The sequence below is a fragment of the Nothoprocta perdicaria genome, unplaced genomic scaffold (genome assembly GCF_003342845.1).
Source record: "Nothoprocta perdicaria isolate Ctin4 unplaced genomic scaffold, notPer1 scaffold_34, whole genome shotgun sequence".
Classification (NCBI taxonomy): domain Eukaryota; kingdom Metazoa; phylum Chordata; class Aves; order Tinamiformes; family Tinamidae; genus Nothoprocta; species Nothoprocta perdicaria.
In genome coordinates, this window is record NW_020455577.1 from 853450 (window position 1) to 872719 (window position 19270).

General features: G+C 53.4%; 1 protein-coding gene across 1 annotated transcript; it reads right to left on the reverse strand.

Annotated features, from left to right (window-relative positions):
- Positions 1–303: 303 nt before the first annotated feature.
- Positions 304–5664, reverse strand: TNFSF4 (TNF superfamily member 4). The gene is made up of 3 exons (XM_026043825.1): positions 5461–5664; positions 1883–1925; positions 304–668 (listed from the first exon to the last, which is right to left on the reverse strand). Exons 1-3 carry the CDS (start codon positions 5662–5664, stop codon positions 304–306), a joined length of 612 nt encoding a protein of 203 aa, XP_025899610.1.
- Between the last annotated feature and the right edge of the window lie 13606 nt (positions 5665–19270).

Here is a 19270-nt window from a genome sequence, read left to right on the forward strand (position 1 = left end):
CCACACATCCAGTGTTTTCTCCAGTGTTAGGAAGATCAATCGTAGATCGCAAAATAAGTGCGCAGAGCTCCAAAGAGAGAAACACGGCATGCACTGTGTAAAGCTCATTTGCAATGTGACGTATCTTACTCCAGCTGAGACTTTCCATAGCCCCAAGATGGGAGGTTAAACTAGTCTTCTGGTACAAGTACAGCTTGCAAGAACAAGACTCCCACAGGTGGATGTATTGGTAGCTGTCTCTAGTTTGGTGTTGGTGGTAGGAAAAGCCGTACTTTACGTGTTACCTTTTTAGCATGTCATCTTCTACCGGAGGCAGTAGAAGATGGGACTTAGTAGCACAAGGCTGAAGGACAAATCCGTGATGGTGGCGTTGGTGTTGGTCCACAGGGCAATGTTGCATGGAGCAAACAAGTAGAAGACCGTGATGAGATAGACTGTCTCGCTGTTGTGCTGGAGAGTTTGCTCCCAGAGGGCTCCACTGTTTTCATCACCATTTTTCCCCAGGATCAGCTTTAATGAGTGTTTTTTGTCCAGCTCGGAGGAACTGATATCACCCTTCAAGGACACCAGGTAGAGGCCATCGCACGGAATAATGATGGAGCCGTTTCTGATGGGAATAGACCCTCTCTCGGCACTGAGGTTTATGGCAATTCCTTTGACGCTTTTACCTGGAATGGAAGAAAGCAAAGGCAGTTCTGTGAAGGTGAGTGACTTCTTGAGATGGGGTGGTTATTATAAAGACTGACTGAGGAAAGGGTGGGAAAAATATAGTAAAGGAAGAGTGTGAAATAGAGAATAAATCCTGAGCAAGTTGCATGTTTTGAACTATAGTTGCAGTTCATGTGAATTATCCCCATGTGCTTCTGCTTAGGCACTATTTCCTGTATTTCCTTCATAAAAATACAGACATGTATGTAGAGCATCCCCCGCGTTCAGGAAGCACAGGTTCCTCAAAAGAACAGAAAATAACAGCAGTAATCAAGAAGATGGAAAAGTGACCACAGCTGAAAGGAAAAGAAAAAGAGCTTTATCTGGAGATGTTAATAACAGAAATCCGTATCTTTGGCTGTTTTCAGTTAAGACATCATGAAAGTGCAGCCTAGAGAGTGAAGAGGAAGGAGCACAATAAGAGAGAGCAGATGGAGGGAAAATTAAAGCCAGGATGCAGTGTGAGAGGTTTCCTCCAGGAATGAGCAGTGACCTTACTCTGAACTGGACTGGGAATGTGTGTGGCCGAGACACTGAGGACACTGATACAAAGACTTTACCAGAGGTCTCCTGCCAGGAAAAGCAGCCTCTCCTGGCTCGGGCCAATTTTCCCAAGTATTCTCTCTAAGAAAATGAGGGTTTTTTTTTTTCTGTACAATATTAGGTTACACTTCCTGCTACCAGTACCTCCACTGAAGGTGTAACCATCAGCTGTTTTTTAAGCAGGATTTATGTATTTTAATATTTTTTTTTCTCTTACAGAGGGATGTCACTGGGCATAATAGGCAGTGCCGCTTGGCATGCCGAGCTCTGCCCCCTCTGCTCTGCAACGCTGCTGCCCAGGAAATCACATTTTCCATAAGCCAGGAACTTCTTATTTCAAAAAAAAAAAAAAAAAAAAAAAAAAAAAAAAGAAAGAAAAAGGAGATAATTCTCGAAAATACGTTTCTTACTCTTTCCAAGCGCAGGTTTGTGTTTAGATGCAGTCTAAGCCGCATCTAAAGGAAGAGCCCGTCCCGGCCGACTTGCAGGGCAGATTCCGCCCGTCTCGCCACCCGACCGCCCTCCCGGCCTCTTCCTCGGGGGCCGCAAAGCCCCGGGCTCGGACACGGAGCCGTGGGGAAGCGCGGGCAGCCGCGAGCCGCCCTCCCCGCCGCCCGGGCGCCCCACCAACCTGTGAACTTGACGTGGCTCCACGGGACCTGGTCGCCGGCGGGCTGCAAAGCAGAAGGGAGAGAGGCGCGTGGCGGCGGCGGGCAGGCGCGCCGGGGCGGGCCCGGCACCGGCACCGGCACCGGCACCGGCACCGCTCCCCGCGGCCTCGCGCCCGCTCTCGCCGCCGCTCCGGGCGGTGTTAACCCCGAAACGCGTCGCACGGGGCTGCCGCAGGAGGCGGCTCGCCGGAGGTGCCCGCAAAGGTGACTTGCGTCTCATGAGCGAAGCAGAAAAAGTGAAGGCGAGTGCAGAATCAGATATGCAAAATGCCACACGTGTGTATTAGATTGGGTTCTTTTTTTTTTTTTTTAAATCTGAACTTTGCATCTCAAACCCATCTCTCATCTTAACCACAGGAGGCCCGAATCTGCAGTCGCTTCACAACCACAAGTCCTCGGCGTCTTGCCTGATTACAGAGTGAAAGGTTAGGCTCGCCGGCCCCTTTTCTCTTCCTTCTTTATGCCAGAGGCTTCCCAGGGGAAGAAAACGACCTTGCCAGAGGCACCCTGGGCAGATTTTTATGTGTTTAGCCTTGTTTGATGGAGGAGCGGAGCAGCTGGAGGAGCGCCGGAGGCAGCAGCCTGGACATGGAGGGACATGGAGCTCCGGACACAGGGCCTTGTCCCAGCGGAGTGGAGCGGCCGCGAGGTGGGTGCCGGGTGCGGGCAGCGGGAAAGGCCTCCTCTGGCACCCTCTAGCGCTGCTAGAGCCGAGCTTTTGCCGAGGTCCTGCCGCTTTGCTTTTCCGCAGGCAGCATCCCTCGCAGCCGGTCCTGCCTGGCCACCAGGCTGTACGGCAGGTGACAGTGGGCTGTGTGGATGGGTTAGGTGGCAACCTTGCAGCTGTAAGAGCAGCGACTCTGCTGCTGCTGAGGCACATGGTCTAAGTCTTTATTCTGCTCACCATGAAGGCATAAAGCTCTTTACAACCAGCTGCCATCAGATCTTGCAGAGGGAAGAACTCACCTCTAGCAGTGGGAGGGACCAGGTGAGCTAGTAACAAAGCTCATCACCCCCATTTCACTCTTCTTCACATGGTGTGCAGGAAAGGATGCCAGGAGGGTCCCAAGCCACAGACAGACTCCTCAGCAACCACTTTAGTTTTTCCTGCATCATTTGCACACCGTTTATGCCTATTCAGGATCCCCAGACATGAGATTTGTTGAGGTGATTCCCAAGGATCTCATATCTATGATTATCCAGCAGTTTCTAGAGGAGTGTCAGGAGGCAGAAGTTTTGGGAAGGGGGTTCGTGTTGCCCAAAGAGCAAATCTCAGGGGGCCCTCGCAAGATGTCTGACCATGAGGACCCTTGAAACCACGTGCCTCACTCTGGTATCACACAGACTGCAGCCTACTATGCTGTGCCAGTGGCTCATACCTTCTCTACACCAGGAGATAGTAGGAGATACTAGGATTATGGCCACAGGCTCCTTATCCATGTTAAATTTCTGCAAAATCACTCCTCCTGCCCTTTCTCCTGCTCTTAGCAGGCAAAAGTCCTTCTTGTGAGAGATCATTAGGAGCCTTTAGGCTTCCAAACCAGCTGGGGACTTTCACATCATATGTGTTTGTCATTAGGGAGCTTCACACCCTGCAGCTCCATCAGGGTGGCCTGGCCTTGGCCTTATCCCACCCAGCTAGCATGGAAGCTATCCCAGGAGACATGGAAGCATAAGCGTTGCAGATGCAGAAGCTATCACCAGCATTTTTTTCATTGCAGCTCATTAGGAAATTGCAGCTGAGGCATGCTCTCCAAGCCCCACCGTGGCAGAAAACCAGATCACTGCCCATTTTTGTTAAGCACAGTTTGGGCTGCTCTTGTTCATCTCTTGAGCATGTGCCTTAATGTTATCAATGCTGTATTTTTATTGAATGCCTCTGGGTTTTTGAGAGCTCTGAAGACAACAGCAGTTAATCAAACATAGTCTTAAAAAATACAGCCAACATCATGCTATTGAAGTTATTGATGAAGCCTGCATCCCTGCAGAGCAGAGGATGGCTCCTTGGAGGAGCAGGCACAGTGCAGTGCCAGGCAGTGTCTCCCTAAACTGCCCTGTGTGGCAAATCAGAGGCACAGTTGCCTCTTCCCTACACTTTTATATGGTCAGCCCTGTAAATCGGGGCTGATGAAATTCCCCTGTGCACCATCGAGGAGACTTCTCCTGCCCAGCATGGTGCAGTCAGATCAGGAGAGCATGGTCATCTGCTTAAAATACTGGAAAGCAGTTCTGAGCCTGCGGTTAGCAAGGGTTGCAAGCTGAAAGGGTTCTCTGGTGACTCCCAGAGCCTGGACTTTTCATCTGCTGCACTAACTGCTCCTTGAGCATCCTGTTTCAGTCACTTCTCTTGTAGAAGGGAAACTCCAGGCATGGACTGTGTCTCCTGCTCGACTGCTGCCATGTTGGGCTTGTAAGGCTCACGTGTGGCAATGCCAGTGTCTCCGTCCTCTAGATGGAGAGGATTTGAGTGGATGTTTTTACCCAACTGAGAGGTATTAAGAGAGAGGATGCACAGCCGGAGTGGGACACAAGGGACATTGCTGCATCCTGAGCAGAGCAGGAAAGCTCGCCCCTCTCCATAGGCTTCCAAGTAGTGAAGGGAGAAGAAAGAGGATGGAAAGAGTTATCTTTTGTGAGGGATTTCCCTCGGAAGTTCACTAACTGTTTAATAACTTGCAGAGAGCTTCAGGTTTCCATTAGCAGCAAGGAACCCAGAGCCCTGGGCCATCAAACCCTTGACTGGCTTGCTGCTCTGCCAAGACTGAATGGGAGGAAAGAGTGAATGCTGCTGAGATGAAACACAGCAATTTTAAGTGTTACAAAGCACCTGGAGAAGATGTGGTAGGAGAAGGAGCTAGTGCATAAGTGGTGCTGAAATACCGCTGAGAGGCAATCCAGCAGTCTGCAAACATGGGAATGAGCAAAATACATTTGCTGCAAGTTTTGCTAAAGTATTCTGTGCCTCAGGTATTTCTGCTATTTGTGTGGAGCTTGGAACAAGGTTATAAAAAGTTAAGTGTCTCGTTGATCATATAATCAGCATTTGTCTTGTTGGCACACACAGAGATATTTCCTTTCCTCTGCAGATACGGCTATTTCCAAAGCCTGGTACATTTGCACACAGGGGAATCCTGACCTGGGCCAGAGCTCTTGCTGGGGTTGTCGCACACTCGCCTGCTTTCTGACATGCCTGCCTGCACATAGGGCATCTTAAAAACAGCTCAAGAGACCGAGTTTTTTGGTCTTCATCCAAGAAACTTCCCTTGTTGAAAGCAAGTGCTCATCCAGGTGATCACTTCAATGAGAATGTGCGTGAGTAGCTACTGAAGGCTGCAGCCTGGAGTAGCACAGGGATCACCGGAGAGGTAGCCCTCCCTTGCTGGATGTTATTTTGAGGGCAGAAGATGTTAAAAAAGAAGACCAAAAAAGCCTAAAGGCTTTTCCTTTCCCAAAAGAAGCCCCAAAAGCCAAAAGCTCTTAGCTGAAAAGCAGCTAGCATTGCAGGCGAGCAGGCAGCGGGATGAGCCCGAGCTCTTACCTTCGCGAGCTGCAGAGCATCGATGGCGAGGTAGATGAAGCAGGCGAGCAGCAGCACCCACTGCGCAGCCGCAGACACGAGGTGCAGCGTGTTCCTGCGCAGCTGCCCTCTCTGCCAGCTCCTCCACTCCTTCTCGGCAGCTTCCCTCTCCAGGTCCCTCTGATGCTCGTGGCTCTTGAGCTCCGTGTCCGCGGCTTTGTCCATGTCTGCTGCTCTGCTCTGCTCTGCGCGCTGCGGGAAGCAGCCCAGCGGGGTCGGGACGGGGACAAGTGGTGTCTTGTCCCAGGAGCAGAGGTGCAATGAAGACGGTGCCTTCAGGAGAGTGCTTTATGCACACAGAGAAGCAGGCGGGGGAACTTCTTTGTGACTAATCTGAATTTCCCCTTCCTTCCTTTCTTTCTTTCTTTCTTTATCTTTTTTTTTTTTTTTTTTTTTTTTTGGTGAATGTGGGGGCTGATTTAGTGCATCCCAGTTCAGTTTTGAGTAAGGCCCTTTGAAAGTAGATGTGTTTATGCTGCTCATGGCTACGTGTGCGCATCTCTGGCTAAGTGATATTGCAAACAATAGCTGCCAGCGGCGTGGACCTCCCTTGCTCTCCCCACCAAGCCTTCCCATGGTTTCCTATCAGCCTCCAGTGGCAGGTCGGCAGCAGGGGCTCCTTTTCATCATATGCTGCTTAGCAGCATATGATGCTGCTGAAATATATGTCTATATAGATAATACTGGGCAGCTGGACAGCATGGAGGGCAACAGAAAGTGTGCATCTCTCCACACCTTTCCTGGGCAGCCTCAAAGCAGTGTCGTGTTGCAGGAGACTTCACAGGGTGAGAGCTGAGACCTGCACAGGTGACATCCCCTCCTGCAGCCCCCGTGACCGCACAATTCTTGCTATACCCCGCAGCAAACGCTCCTCCACCATCTCTTTCGCTTTGTCTCCTCGTGACATTTGCCGGAGAGCTGGTAAAGGTCAGTGGTCTGCAGCCGGGACTGTCTCCTCGTACTCATTTTGGGCGACGTGCTTTGCACCCTCTTTTGGGGCAGTCCGGCCCTGCCGCTTCGGCCAGGCTTTTTTTTTTTTTTTTTTGCTGTTGAAAATTAGCATGGCATGACCCAAGTCAGGCGCCGCTTCCTCGCGACGGCGATCGGGCCCGCTGGGAGGCTTATCGTGAGCCTGCCTTTCGGGGATGAGTTGTCAGAGAGTTTCTCTTCCCCAAAAAGTTCTCCCTCAACCTGTCACAAGGTCCAGGTCCTGCCAGACATGCCCTCGGCTCGCAGGGGAAGCAGAAGTCATGTTCTTATTGTCTCTTTTTTCTTTCTATTCCATTTAGGCAAGGATATTTCCTGTCGACGTAAGTCAAAGGGAGAGGGGGAGTCCAGGCACCAGGTAAGCAAATTGCCATGAGGTTCACACGTGTCCAGGTGCTGCTCTCGGGAAATAACCTCCGAGTTGCCCACGACCACTCGGACGTGTCGGGAACACGCTCTGCTCCACGAGGCCTTTCGAGAACGAGCTGAAAAGGAAGATTCAGCTTTCAAAATTCCCACTGTTTCTCAAGGGACATGGGAAGCGCTCCGTCGCAACGCGAGCCTCACTTTGGAGGCAGGATCTAGACACCTAAGAAGGCCAAACCAAGGTGATCCCATAATTCTCACATTTCCCATATGCACCATAGAACCAGACACAGTCTCTTGCCCATCTCCTGTGGATTTTTTTATGGGGTCGTTTCTAAAATAAAAAGAGAAAAATGCTCTCTGGACGTGGGAGGAGGAGATGTGCATATATGTGTGGATGCACATATGTGTTTCTGAAATTGGCTTGTCATTTCTGTACCCCCTTCCCAGTGCAAGTGTCGCTCAGGCCGAGTTAACAGCCCTGCTAGTGCTGAGGAGCAAAAGCTGCATTTCAAGTGATGCCAGCTAATTCAGCAGCATCACGAGCACCTAGGCACAGACCGTCTTTCGCGGTTTGAATCTCATCCCTCTACCTTGCCTAGGAGGCCATGCAAATCTAGTGGCTTCAAGCAGAGGTTTTCAGAGCCCTTGCTTGCCCTCCCATGGAAAACATGTCCCTTCCCAGCCGTGGCCTCCCCGCTGGGTCTCCCTGTTGCTGCCTGCACCCAGCGGTCACCTCTGTTGGTGTCGGGCAGCGGACACAGGTTGTGCAGGTGTCGGTGGTTTTTCCTAAGAAACGCCTCTTGGAAACGCTCACAATGGCTTTATTCCTGAGGCCTGGAGACCACTGGAGCTAGTTAGCTGGAGGGATGGCTTTTGTTTGTTTGTTTGCTTGGGGTTTTTTGGCGACGGTACTGTATCCCCCACGCTAGATGTTTGTGTTTTTTTGTCATTTCTGGGCTTTCCCAGCCCAGGGCGATGAGCGTTTTAAAAACCTTGTCTAAAACATGGTGCTACTGTGTGTTCCTAGCTAAGCTTTGCACCGAGCTTAGGCTGCAGAGCCCTGGAGTCTCGTGCCACGAGGTTGCTGCTTTCCACCCCGCAGAGCAGCAGCAGGAGCCGCGTGGCCCTGGGGACCTCACCGAGCTGCAGTCACACGGCATGGGTGCTCCTCCAAGGGCTACAAGACCCAGTGAGGGGGTCAATTCCTTCACGCTGGTTAAAAAAAAAAATAAATGAATAGTGCTGCTCCCGTGCTTCTCAAGCACATGAACTACTTTTCAGCCCCAGATTTCACTTCTGCGTGTGCCGTCCTCGCCCCTGGCCGACGGCCACCGCCAGCCACATGGTTGCTGCTTTCGGGGGCTCCTGCCAGCAGAGGTGCAGAGCCAGCGGGGTGACTGCGTTAGGCAAGAGCCCCCTGACAGCACGAGCTGGGTGAGAGCATTGTGAAAGTGCCATGAAGTCACCAATGAAAATATGGACACTTGTGCCGACCCTGGGTTTCGTGGGGACATCCCAAAGACATACCCCATCTTGCAGTGGGACTTTTTTTACTCTTTTTTTGCTCGTTTTTACTCTTTTTTACTCTTCCTGTAGCTTCAGGTTGATCACGGGGCATGGAGAAGGAGCTGCGTTTTGCTGCAGGAGCTCCTGGGGGTGCAGGAGATGCAAGGCAGGCCGCTTCCCAGGGGCATCTCCCAGCAGTGACCCAGAGCCATGGCCCTCAAGCCTCCAAGCAAGGGGCAGTGACGGGACTGTCCAAGACGGGACGAGTAGCAGGTTCTCCACATCTCGGAAGGTCACTTGTCACCCCTTTTTTGTCTCTACGGGAGTTTTTCCATTGCTGACTGATGTCGGCCCTGGACGTTATCTCTTTCCATTGCCCCTTGTGCATGTTCCTCTGGGTGGGCTTCACTTATCATGTGTGTGCTGAGTGGGAAGGGGCTGAGTGGTCACCATGGCGCCTTTAAAAGGTCGGGGTGAACTTAGTCATACCAAGCTCCCTTCTTTTTCCTCAGCGGACGCTTTGGTCGGAAATCACACCTAAGCATATCAACATGCCAGAAGATAGCAGGAGATAAAATCAAGTACATCTTTTGACATTTTGCTGCTGGGAAGAAACAGGAGTCTAGCGGAAAAGAGATAATTAGAGGGCTCTCATGGCAATTTTAGGGGTCTCATTTAAAAAAATGCACCCAACTAGCTTCATTCCCAGTTGTGCCTGGGGGATTAGAAGCCCCTAGGAGGACGTGCAAACAGGTCATGCACCAGGCCCAGCTGTCCCAGGAAGGCAGAGGCGGGTTAAGTGGTTCGTCCTGCCTGTCCGCTTCCTCTCATCTCCCTTATGTGAGTTTGTTGGTCATCACAGAGGTCCGAGAGTCACCCGGCTCCTGAAAATAATGTTTTATGTCAGCTTTTGTCTCATTCTGTGGCCCTGTAGCTTACTCAGACTTTGAAATCTCTTTTGTAAACACAATGATAGGAATTGAGTGCAGGATTTCAGGGAAGGTTTCCAGGCAGAAGAACTGTCTTTCCTTGGTCCAAATTAAATAGCTGGAATGAAGCAGGAGCACATGGGAGATGGGCAAGCAGAGACAGCAGTAAGGGGAGAGGAGCATTGTTTCACAAAGCCCACATAGCTACCAAGTCAATGGCTTTTAGTTTTTGATGGAGTAACACCTTTTGCTTTGCTGCCTCGTGCTTCAGAAGACTCAGATGCCCTCTGCATTGCAGATACGGGATCCTCTTCATCCTACACCATTATTTCTGGTGTCCTCTAGCCAGCTGATCCCGTCTGCCTGCAAGCCTGGCCCTGCCTGCGTCCCTCCATCCTACTGTCACGTGTGCTTCTTGCAGCAGTGAAGTTTTTATACTTATGTCCAGATGGTTCATTGCAGAGAACTTCATTCCCATCCTAGCCAAACCCAAGGAGAAGGACCTCCATGTGGTGCCATTTCCTACTCTAGGAAATGAGTCAATCCATTCTTTTCCCAGTATTCTGTTGGGGTTGTAGGGTCATCCTTTGCTAGCCAGGATATGCGCAATGCTACTTCACACATCTTTTAAGTCGAATTCTTTCAGCAAAATTAACTATTGAGCATGCAGTTCTGGACAACGAACCAAGATCTGGTGCCAACAAGTGTGTCTTGACCGGCATGAAGTCTCTCTGCAGGCCTGGAGTCTTTCTTTGATCAAATCCCAGTCCAGCCCTGTTTTCTTGCAGTCAGGTCTGCCTGCCCCTTCAGAATTGTGAAACTTTTCTGCCTAAAGACATCTATTTTGAGGCTTATTTCTAACTGGGATTAAATTCACCTTCTTAGGTACTTTGAAGGTACTACACCTTCATAGCCTCTCCCTTATGGACACTTGGTGCTCTTTCCTCTCCCTGTTTTCTCACTAGTGCTTTCCTTGTGTTTAATAGCCTCCAGCTTAGACTTCTGAGAAAATATAGGGCTCGACTTTCCATTGACAGTCATTTAGCTATTGTTGTTTCCATTTGGTCAGTTTTGCTCATGATTTCCTTCAATTTATATTAGCGCTTTTGCAACATCTAGTACCTATATTACTGGCTGGGGCTGTCCTGCATGTGCTTATTTTGAGTATAATCACAGTGTGGTCACTCCTCCCTGTGCAATCGCCATATCTTCAGCAACTTAATCATAAAAAGCATCAATAGAGCCGCCTCTTGCATCAAGTTCAGGAGCTTTCGTACTAGGAACAGTCCCCAGTAACCTTGATACTAGTCAGCAAGCCCCTCTCCAAGGGGGACACCCAAGGGGGATGCCCGGAGCGTTCGCTGTAGGCTCAATAAGGGCCTGGCAGACCCAAACTCCCTCTCCTTAGGCTTTTGCCTTGGTCTTTTTTTTCTCTTTTTATTGTTATTATCTTCTCTTTTATCTACAATAAGACAGATTGCCAAATGATGCCTCTTGAAAGGAAATGGCCGTGTTTTATTTAACATACCTAACATCGGCTGCACAGTCTTTGGGATGCGCGGCGGCAAGAGGGCAAGGCCAGGAGCTGCTAGCTGGCTGCTCACTAAATCCCCTCGAATTGCAGAAGAACTGCCCGGACCCCCGTGCCCCACATGGCAGGGGGCAGGAGGCTGCTGCCCCTTGGTGGGGCAGCCCACGGGTGGCCCTGAGCTGCACTGAGGATGCAGTTTGGCATCGTCAGGGCTCTCTGTATCACTGCTCCCAGCCCGCTCGTGTTGGGTATCGAGGCAGCACCGAGAGCCGTGAATGACTAACCCCCAGGCTGAGGTTTTCTCTGTATTACGCACCGGAGCACTTGCGCTCCGGCACGGCTTTCACCGGGGGATGCGCTCCCCATCTCCAGCCCCGGCTCCAGGCCCCGGCAGGCAATTCCTGCCTTTCCGATGGTGCATCCCACGAGGGATGCCGCCGGCGAGGCAGGGCGTGGGACGCAGGGAGAGCCGCGGTGGCACACGCAGCTGGCCCTCACTCGTGGATCCTTGCGGTTGCCCGCAAAAGGTCTCGGGTGCATTTTGCTTTCTCCTCCGCTTGCTGCTTTCGCTGTGGCTGAAATGCAAAATAAACAGCCCTGGAGGGTTTCTCCCCTAGGGGCATGGACACGGCCAGAGCTCCGGGCTCCCTATGGCCCGGTTTGCAGCTGGTGGCCCCTCTGTAGCTGCACAGTGGGGGCTTGCAGGGGCTGGGGGCACCTCTCAAGTATGTGGGACAATGTCATACCTGTCCATGACCTGTGGTGTCACACCAGCGCCCACCCTGACCTCCTCACCCAGGAAAGCGGCTAGGAACAGGGTTTAATAAGGAGGCAGGACACCCACGGTGGGTGGGCATGTGCCCAACAAGCACCCTGAGTGGTGCCCACCCTTTGGCCCCTTTCTCCTTCTTCTCCCGTGGTGGTTTCCCTGCCACCTTCACCACAGGCCACCTCAACCCTTCCCTTTTCCCACAGTCCTTTGGTCTTCCCCCCAGACATCCCATAATAGGTCCCTATATGCTCTTCCCAGCAGGGGTAATAAGTCCCGGATGCCTTTCGGCAAGCGCCCCTTTGCTTGCCAGGGGACCAGGGAGAGTTTCCCAGTTCCTCGTCAAGGCAGATGCTCTAGTTGCTTTCCACGGAGCACCAGCCTTCGCCCATTCCCAGTCCCAGCAGGGCCCCCTGCCTTGGTTTTCCTGAAGTTCAGATGCCAAACGGACCCCTGGGGCACTCATTGCTCTCTGTATTTTCCCTTGTGTGTAGCTGCCGTCCTCAGGACCGGCTCCCACACTCGCATTGCGTGGACTGGTAAGTGCATTTGCTGCGAGCTGCAGGCATGACTTGGGGATGTGGTGACATCATTTGCTTTTTTAAAACCATCTCTTTCTCATCCTCATCCAGGACTTAGAGGGGTTTTTGTTTGTTTGTTTTTTTAAGAATATGCACCTTTTCCTTTTAATCCCCTCATAAGGCCATTTCTGGCTGCTGCTTCAATACAGATGCACCGCAGGAACCGAGCCCCGAGCTGGGAAGTGACTTGCCGCCCTGAGACTGTATTTTTCCCCCCAACAACATACTCGTCCTCCTTCAACACCAGCATGGGGAGAAGGGCAAAATTCAGCCTGTTCTCTTGCAGCATTTCTTTTCCTCCCAGCCACCCCGTGCAGGGAGGCAGCCAAGAGCTCCTGAGTCCTGGTGCCATTTCCCACGCTGAAATCACATCCAGCCGCTCCACTTTGGCTCCCGGAGCAGCCGGGACACCGGCAGCACAAAGAGGGACACTGGTCAGCTCCGAGGCTGGTCACCAGGCCCTGGGTCCTGCCTGCCTGTCCCTTGCAACTGGAGCAAGCCTACAAGCAATTAACGCATGTCTAGACGTGCCCAGCTCGCCTGAAGTGCCCGTGGGATCCAGTAAGGTGCTGGCAGGGGCTTGTCCAGAGCCTCGCTGCCTTCTCCTACCCTGCTCTTGCCCTCTGTGCTCCTCCCTCTCTGGGGTGTATTCCCCCCGTCCCTTGTGTAGGAGCTTCTCCTGGGCGAGCAGGGGCCCTGCCAGCTCACCACTGCCCCACGGGGACTTTGCCAGAAGCACTTCTTTTATTATTATCTTTTTTTTTCTTTTCCGCTCCATGCAGGATGTCTCTAACTTGTGCGCCGTCTGCCCGTGACTCAACTAGGTCAACCGAAGGCAGCCGTGGTGGAAGCGGCGGTTTCTTCCGTGTTACATGCGACAAATTCGAGTCCGGTTGGGACGTTTTTCCATCCCTGTGCTGACGATGGGAGCAGTTGGAGGTGTCTGCACTTGGGTCTCTTTCCTGGCACCCGCTCAAGCCCAGCTGGGCTGAGATACCAAGCGAGTGAGTGGCTCTCCGGGCTGGGACACTTAGCAAGGAACTAGCGCAGAGCCTCCTTTCCCAGGCTGAAGATCAGGTCCCCTCCCTAGCAGCTGGTGCTTCATCCTGCCATGCTGGATGCAGAGCTTCCTGTAAGAGACCCAGCCTGGCTGTAGGAAAGCAATCATCAAATGATTCACGCAGCACTTCTTTGCTTTGCAAGTCGTTTTTCTCACATCTTGGTGGTCAAGTCTGTCTGCTGATCATTTTTCACTGAAGTGGTCTTCCTCCCTGGAGACTGGGCACCGTAACAATTATAATTATGGATTAATAACAAATATGAATCACCAGCGCTGTCATTACTGCCTACCAAATCAGTGTAGATCTGGTTAGAGATATGAGTAAACACTAGAAAATAAAGTGCCTGTGGCTTTCCTAGGGCTCACATTCCGGCAGCACAGGAGAGATGGGGGCTTTCTAAAGCTCTATATGCCAGCAGACCGGTGGACCTTCTGAAGAGCTTCCTTTTTGATACACGCTCTCCTGCTTTCCAGCATTTCTTTGATACTGGTTTGTTGCAGTTTAGCTGTGGAGAAGTCAGGATTTTGCCCAGGAAACAAACAAGCAGACAACTTCTGGTATTTGGTGATTGAAAAAAAAATCCCAGAAAAGTTGAGCTGATAACGTGGTGGAGTCATCTGCGTAGTGCTGGGACAAGCGCAGTCATGTCTCTCCACGCAGCGATACCATCAATACGGCTATGACTTGTGCAGAATATAGGGTGGCAAGAACACGAGTGCTAGAGTCTGCTGCAAATTTTCCGGTGGACCGTGTGCCTATGGGAGCACAAATGGTCAACCAACCTCCAGATTTGTATCTGGAAGCTCCAGATTTGTAACCATCCCTCAAAAAACCTATTCTCCATCAGAGGTTTATGAATTGCTGAGAGATCCCCCGGCAAGGTCCCAGAAAGGAGCCTAAGGGGCAGAAATGGCCCAACCAGAGCTGCCTTGCGGGTCAGGTCAGCTGATGGCATCAGGGCTGCTGCTCTCCGGTGAGCAGTGAGGCCACTGTCACCTTGTGGCTCACAAATTGCAAGTTGCTTGGCCAAATCTTATGCTCGGGCCACCTTGGCTGAGCCAAAGGACAGTCTTATCAGCATGCTTGTTTCTCTCCCTGTCTTGAAATCAGCCCCATTATGGGAAGAGGAATACTGGGATCCTGATATCTGCTGAACTCTTCTTCCTCGTGGCCATGTTATGGCTAAAACAAGATTTGCTCCAGTGCAACAGAAAGACTTGGTGGGAGACAGCGGGACTAAAGCTCCTGGAGTGCAGACTTCTAGGGGTGCTCTGGAGGTTACTGGTTGTGCAGGCGGCTCATTTAGCTCCCGTAAGTCCTGGTTTGAATCTCTAGGAGAGCCGAAAGAGCGCATGCACCGCTGCTCAGCAGGAGGCCACAGTTGGCCCCAGCTCCCGAGAGAAATGCCTTTGCAAATCTCCTCTTTCCGTTCTTGCAACACTAATTCCTTTGAGTTACTGGATATCAAGTGTCTCCTGCTCTCATCTGCCGTGTGAATAGTGTCCAAGGGAGGAAGGGAGTACATGGTGAGTAGGTAGCCCAGTGGTCCACAGTGTTTCGTGCTGGACTCTCTTCACAGAAGTTCATGGAGATATTCCAAGCGCAGCCCAGGAAATGCACCGCTTCCCCCACAGTGGCCATGTTCCTGAAAGCTGGCTCGTGTTCCCATACGCTCAGTGATTACTTGCATGTGTTGCATGGTGCTCACCAGCGGGGTGGGCCCTGCTGGCCGCCCCGCAGCAGCGTGGTGCAGTGTCGCCTGCTGGCACGCGGCTGGGGAGCCTTCTTCGCGCTTCTCTTTGCCAGGAAGGTGCTGTGTGAAATGGGATGGTCTTGGCCGCTAGCTTTGGCACGCCAGAAAATGAGCCTTGCTGTAGCTTGAAAGCAAAATCAAGCAAAAAAACAATAGTGAGAGTGGTTGCCCCAACACAGGCTGCGGGGCAGGTGGTGGTCTTACTATGCAGGAGGATCCTGCCTTGATCTTGATGCTGTTTGTGTGGAGGCTCGGTGAGGCCTTGGAGGAGCGTGTCCGCTGCGGGAGGACACGGCTGGGAAGAGGGACAGCAGAGGAGAGCATGTCCCCGTCCCGGCCAGGATGCCAGGAGTCCAAGCCCGGTTGGTTCTCCCACAGCAAGGAGCAAGCAAAGGGGGTGATCAGGCCCCCTCAAGACACCAGCAAACCCTGTGGGCGCTTCCCGGCCACGCGCCGCAGCCTAGGGACGAGGGTGAAGCAATCGGCGGGCATGGAGCTGCGGGCACGACCCGGGCCATGGAGCCCACAGAGCAGCCCCCGGAGCAGCCGGGCGCTGGAGCCCGCAGCGGCGGCACCGGCCGGGGAAGCCGGGCGCTGCGGCGGCACACGCGGCCGGGCGCTGCGGTCAGGCCCGGCGCTGAGGGAACATTGATTTGCATCGCGCGCCACCTCAGCCGCTTTGATGTCGCGCAGGAGGTGACGGTGCCCGGGGCCGCCTGCAGCCGCCGCCGCGCTGCGGGCCCCGCACGGAGCAGGGCTGTGGCGGCAGCGCCGCCGGGGCGGCCGCGGGCACTGCCGCCGCTCCTGCTGCCACCGCTGCCCTTAGGAGGGAGCCGGCCCACAGCTGCGCGGAGCGTGTGCGCTTCGAGGCGGTGCGAGCGGCGTTGGGCTTGGCTTTGGCCGCGACCCGCGCGGGGCTCAGCCCGGCTGGTGTCCGGGTGCACGCGGGTGCAGCTGGGTGTATTTTCCCCACTCCCCCCCCTCCCCACTCGCTGCTTTCCACGCGTGGGCGGCCCGAAGCCTCAGACCCTACAAAGGTCGGCACAGCCGTCACTGGCCGAGGGACACGGGAGCCCACACGGGCTGCAGAGCGGCGCTGCGCGGCTTTCCCTGCACGTGGGAGCGATGCCGGTGCAAGGGGCGCACGGCAGCTCCCACGGCAGCGGCTGCCCTAACCCCTCCACTCATGGGAGCAGCTGGACAGGAATGGTCCAACATCGCTCCTGCACCTCTCTCTTTCACACTCTTCAGAACAAACTATTCCCACCTTCTCCTTTCCTCCCGCTCTCAAGCTCCCCCCACCCGGGAACACGGGGTTCCCGGTTCCCTTGGGAACAGGGGTGCCCAGGGCTGCGCGGGCTGTTTTGGAAACAGGATGCCCGCCCGGGGGTGAGCGCTGCTCGAGTGCGTCACCAGCAGGGCTGGCGCCCGCAGCCAGCAGCAGCGAAACCGAGACAGCCCGGGCGGAGGGACAAAGCGGCACCGCGGGACGCGGCGCTCGCCCCACGTGGGCACAACGGGCAGCGCCCGCTTGAGACTCACACATAGAATAGCGCAGGGACCCCGCCGCAGGCTTCCCACGAGCCGCCTCCTCCACCCCATGGCAGCGGGATGCAGGGGTCGGGCTGGCTTTGCACCCAAAGGTGCTCCCCACCGAGGCACTCGTGGAAGAGGCAGGGGTGAGCCCAGCTCCCCCAGGGCTCCTCCTTGCAGAGGAGCAGGCGGACACGCAGCCCCAAGGACAGCCGAGCTCTCGCTTCCCCTTTTCCAGGCCCGGGGGGTGAGCACGGAGGGGAAGCCGGGGGTGGGGGTATTACTTGGCAGCAAACTGCAAGGACACCGCATCATCCAGCCCTGCTGTGGAATCAAAAAAACAGATTTGCCAGCTTTGAAGAGGAGGGTTTGGGGACAGAGATGAAAGCGAAGCAAGCTGAGGTGCCTTGTGATCTCGTTGAGAAAACAGCATTTCAGTAAGAAATGAAAGTCTCGGTGGAAAACATTTGAAATTTTGCTTTTCCCTAGCACAGAGTATCTGCTGCCATCAGCATTTTAAATCAAATAACAATATAAATATGATGTCCACAATGCAAAGGGAAGATCTGGCTGAGCTCCTCCGCTCACAGCCACCACCTCGCTGGGGCTCCACACCAAGCCCTGCCGGCAGCGTCTCAGAGACCGACGTCTAGCCCCAACATCAGAATAACACTAGGTGGAAACCTCTTCCCTGAAGGGCCTTTACCCCTCCTGGGCAGCCCGAGATGGAACTGAAAGGCATAAACAGGATTTTCCAGTTACCTGGGGTGTGCTGGCAAGGTCAGGAATTGCTCTGGAGAGCTGCTCAGCCAGGGTCACAGCAGCTGATAGTTTGCTGTAGCTTCCCACTGCTGGCTGTGCACCAGGCAGGACAAGGGAGGTGGCCTTTGCCTACCTATCCCACTGCTGGAACCTGCAGAGGGTTTGAACAAGTTATGGACTGCTCCATGGTGAGGACAGCAGCCCTTCGGGGGCATGAGAGCGGCCCCTGCTCCTTCTCAATTTGAAGAGAGAAACTTCAGAAGTGGCTGTGTCATTGCATGGAAGGAGGTATCCGATTCTAGGAGCTTTTAAATTTAACAAAGACATAACAAAACCCACCGACGAGAAACTGAAGTTTCAGAAATTCAAATGGAAACAACACTTTTTAATGACAACCAACCATTACAACACATACCCAGAGAGGTGATAATCAAGCTGATGTCTGAGATCTTTCTGATGAAACCTTCCGGTAGAGAAGATTCCTCTGTGGTTACCCTGTCACCAAACCTGGAGCACTCAGCATTCCATTAGTGCCTCTGACCACAATCAAACTCAGTTCCAGAGCCAAAGGCAGGTAACAGAAGTGTCTTGGTGGCGACCTGGATTTGACCAAAGGCCTGGGATTGGACCTGGAAGAAACCCACGTGTCATTTGTGTAACACTACATACCCTCAGGTGAGCAGTGTCTCCATGAGGATGCCCATGCCAAGCACCAGGAATCCCCGGAAGATGCAAAATATTAAGAGAAGCTGAAGGGCCATGGCTTCAACCAGCAGCATGAATTAAGGTCACTACACCTGAAGAAGAGAGATATCTAAGGGCACAAGACAGTAATGCCCCTGGCCTGGCTTCATGCTCTTTGTTAATTCCCTTCGTGCTCTTTGTTAATAAATAACCTCAGCGGTGTCCAGAGGGGACATTTCTGCAAACCTGTAGCTTCCTCAGGGCATGGAGAATTTTGACCACTTTTCTAACCTGCCTCTTCCTACCAGGGAGCAAAGGACAGAGACAGCTTTTGGTGCAGAGCGGCGCATTGGGGCGTTTGCTGCAGTAACCACGAGGCAGACTTGTGAAGCCTTCCTCTCCTCCTGCCAACCCGACCACGCCAGCAACCGCCCTGGGGAAGAAGGGTGACACCACGAGCAAACCTCTCGGCAGGGATTTCCTTCCAGGCGCCGCCGCGAGCTGCACCGCGCCGGGAACCTCGTGCTCCTGCCCCGGCACCGCTTGCCAACCCTTCCGCGCGTCACCTCAGCCCAGCGAGGCACACCCACCGTCACCTACAAGTTCCTGAAAGGGAAGAGCCCCCGCAAGCCTCTCGCTGCGGCTGCTTCTCAGAAAAGCAGCGGGGAGAGGCGCCGCTTCAGGGAGCCTCGCTTTCACAACTCCTGCCTGCCGTGACATGTCACACGCATCCCGGGCGGATGCCTGGGATGAGAAAGCCTCCTTTCTTGTTCTAGGTTGGCGCTGCTGGACAGCGGGGCATTTCTGCAGCCCCAGCTCTGCTGGTGCTCACAGTGAAGTGACACAAATGCAGAGTTTGTGGTTTCTTCTTAAATGCAAGCGCTCTCGTTTCCTTATTTTCCTCTCTCTGCTAGAAGTATCCTAGAGGCCAAGGTCAGCCCGATATGAGGAAGGTGGCACAGAGTCACCAGTTAAGTTCCTCCCCTGAGAAACCTGCTTGCTTTCTACCAGGTTTCTACCAGACCAGCAGGGCAGTCTCAGCATCAGAGCTTGGCCAGTTAGGGTTTGTGAGAAGCGTGTTCCTGCCTCTAGGACCCTCCTCAGCATCCAACTGGAAAGGCTTCCTCAGACTGAGGGTCAGGTATGTCAGCTGGAACCGCCTGAAAAATACACATAAACACACACTGGATGTTTTTTCTCCTTTCCACCCTCCCAGAGGCGTTGGCCACCTCCTCAGACCACGCAGCTTTCCCCATCTGGGAGAGTTCTGGCTTTCAGGGGAGGCTGGTAGAGAACTCGGGCGCCT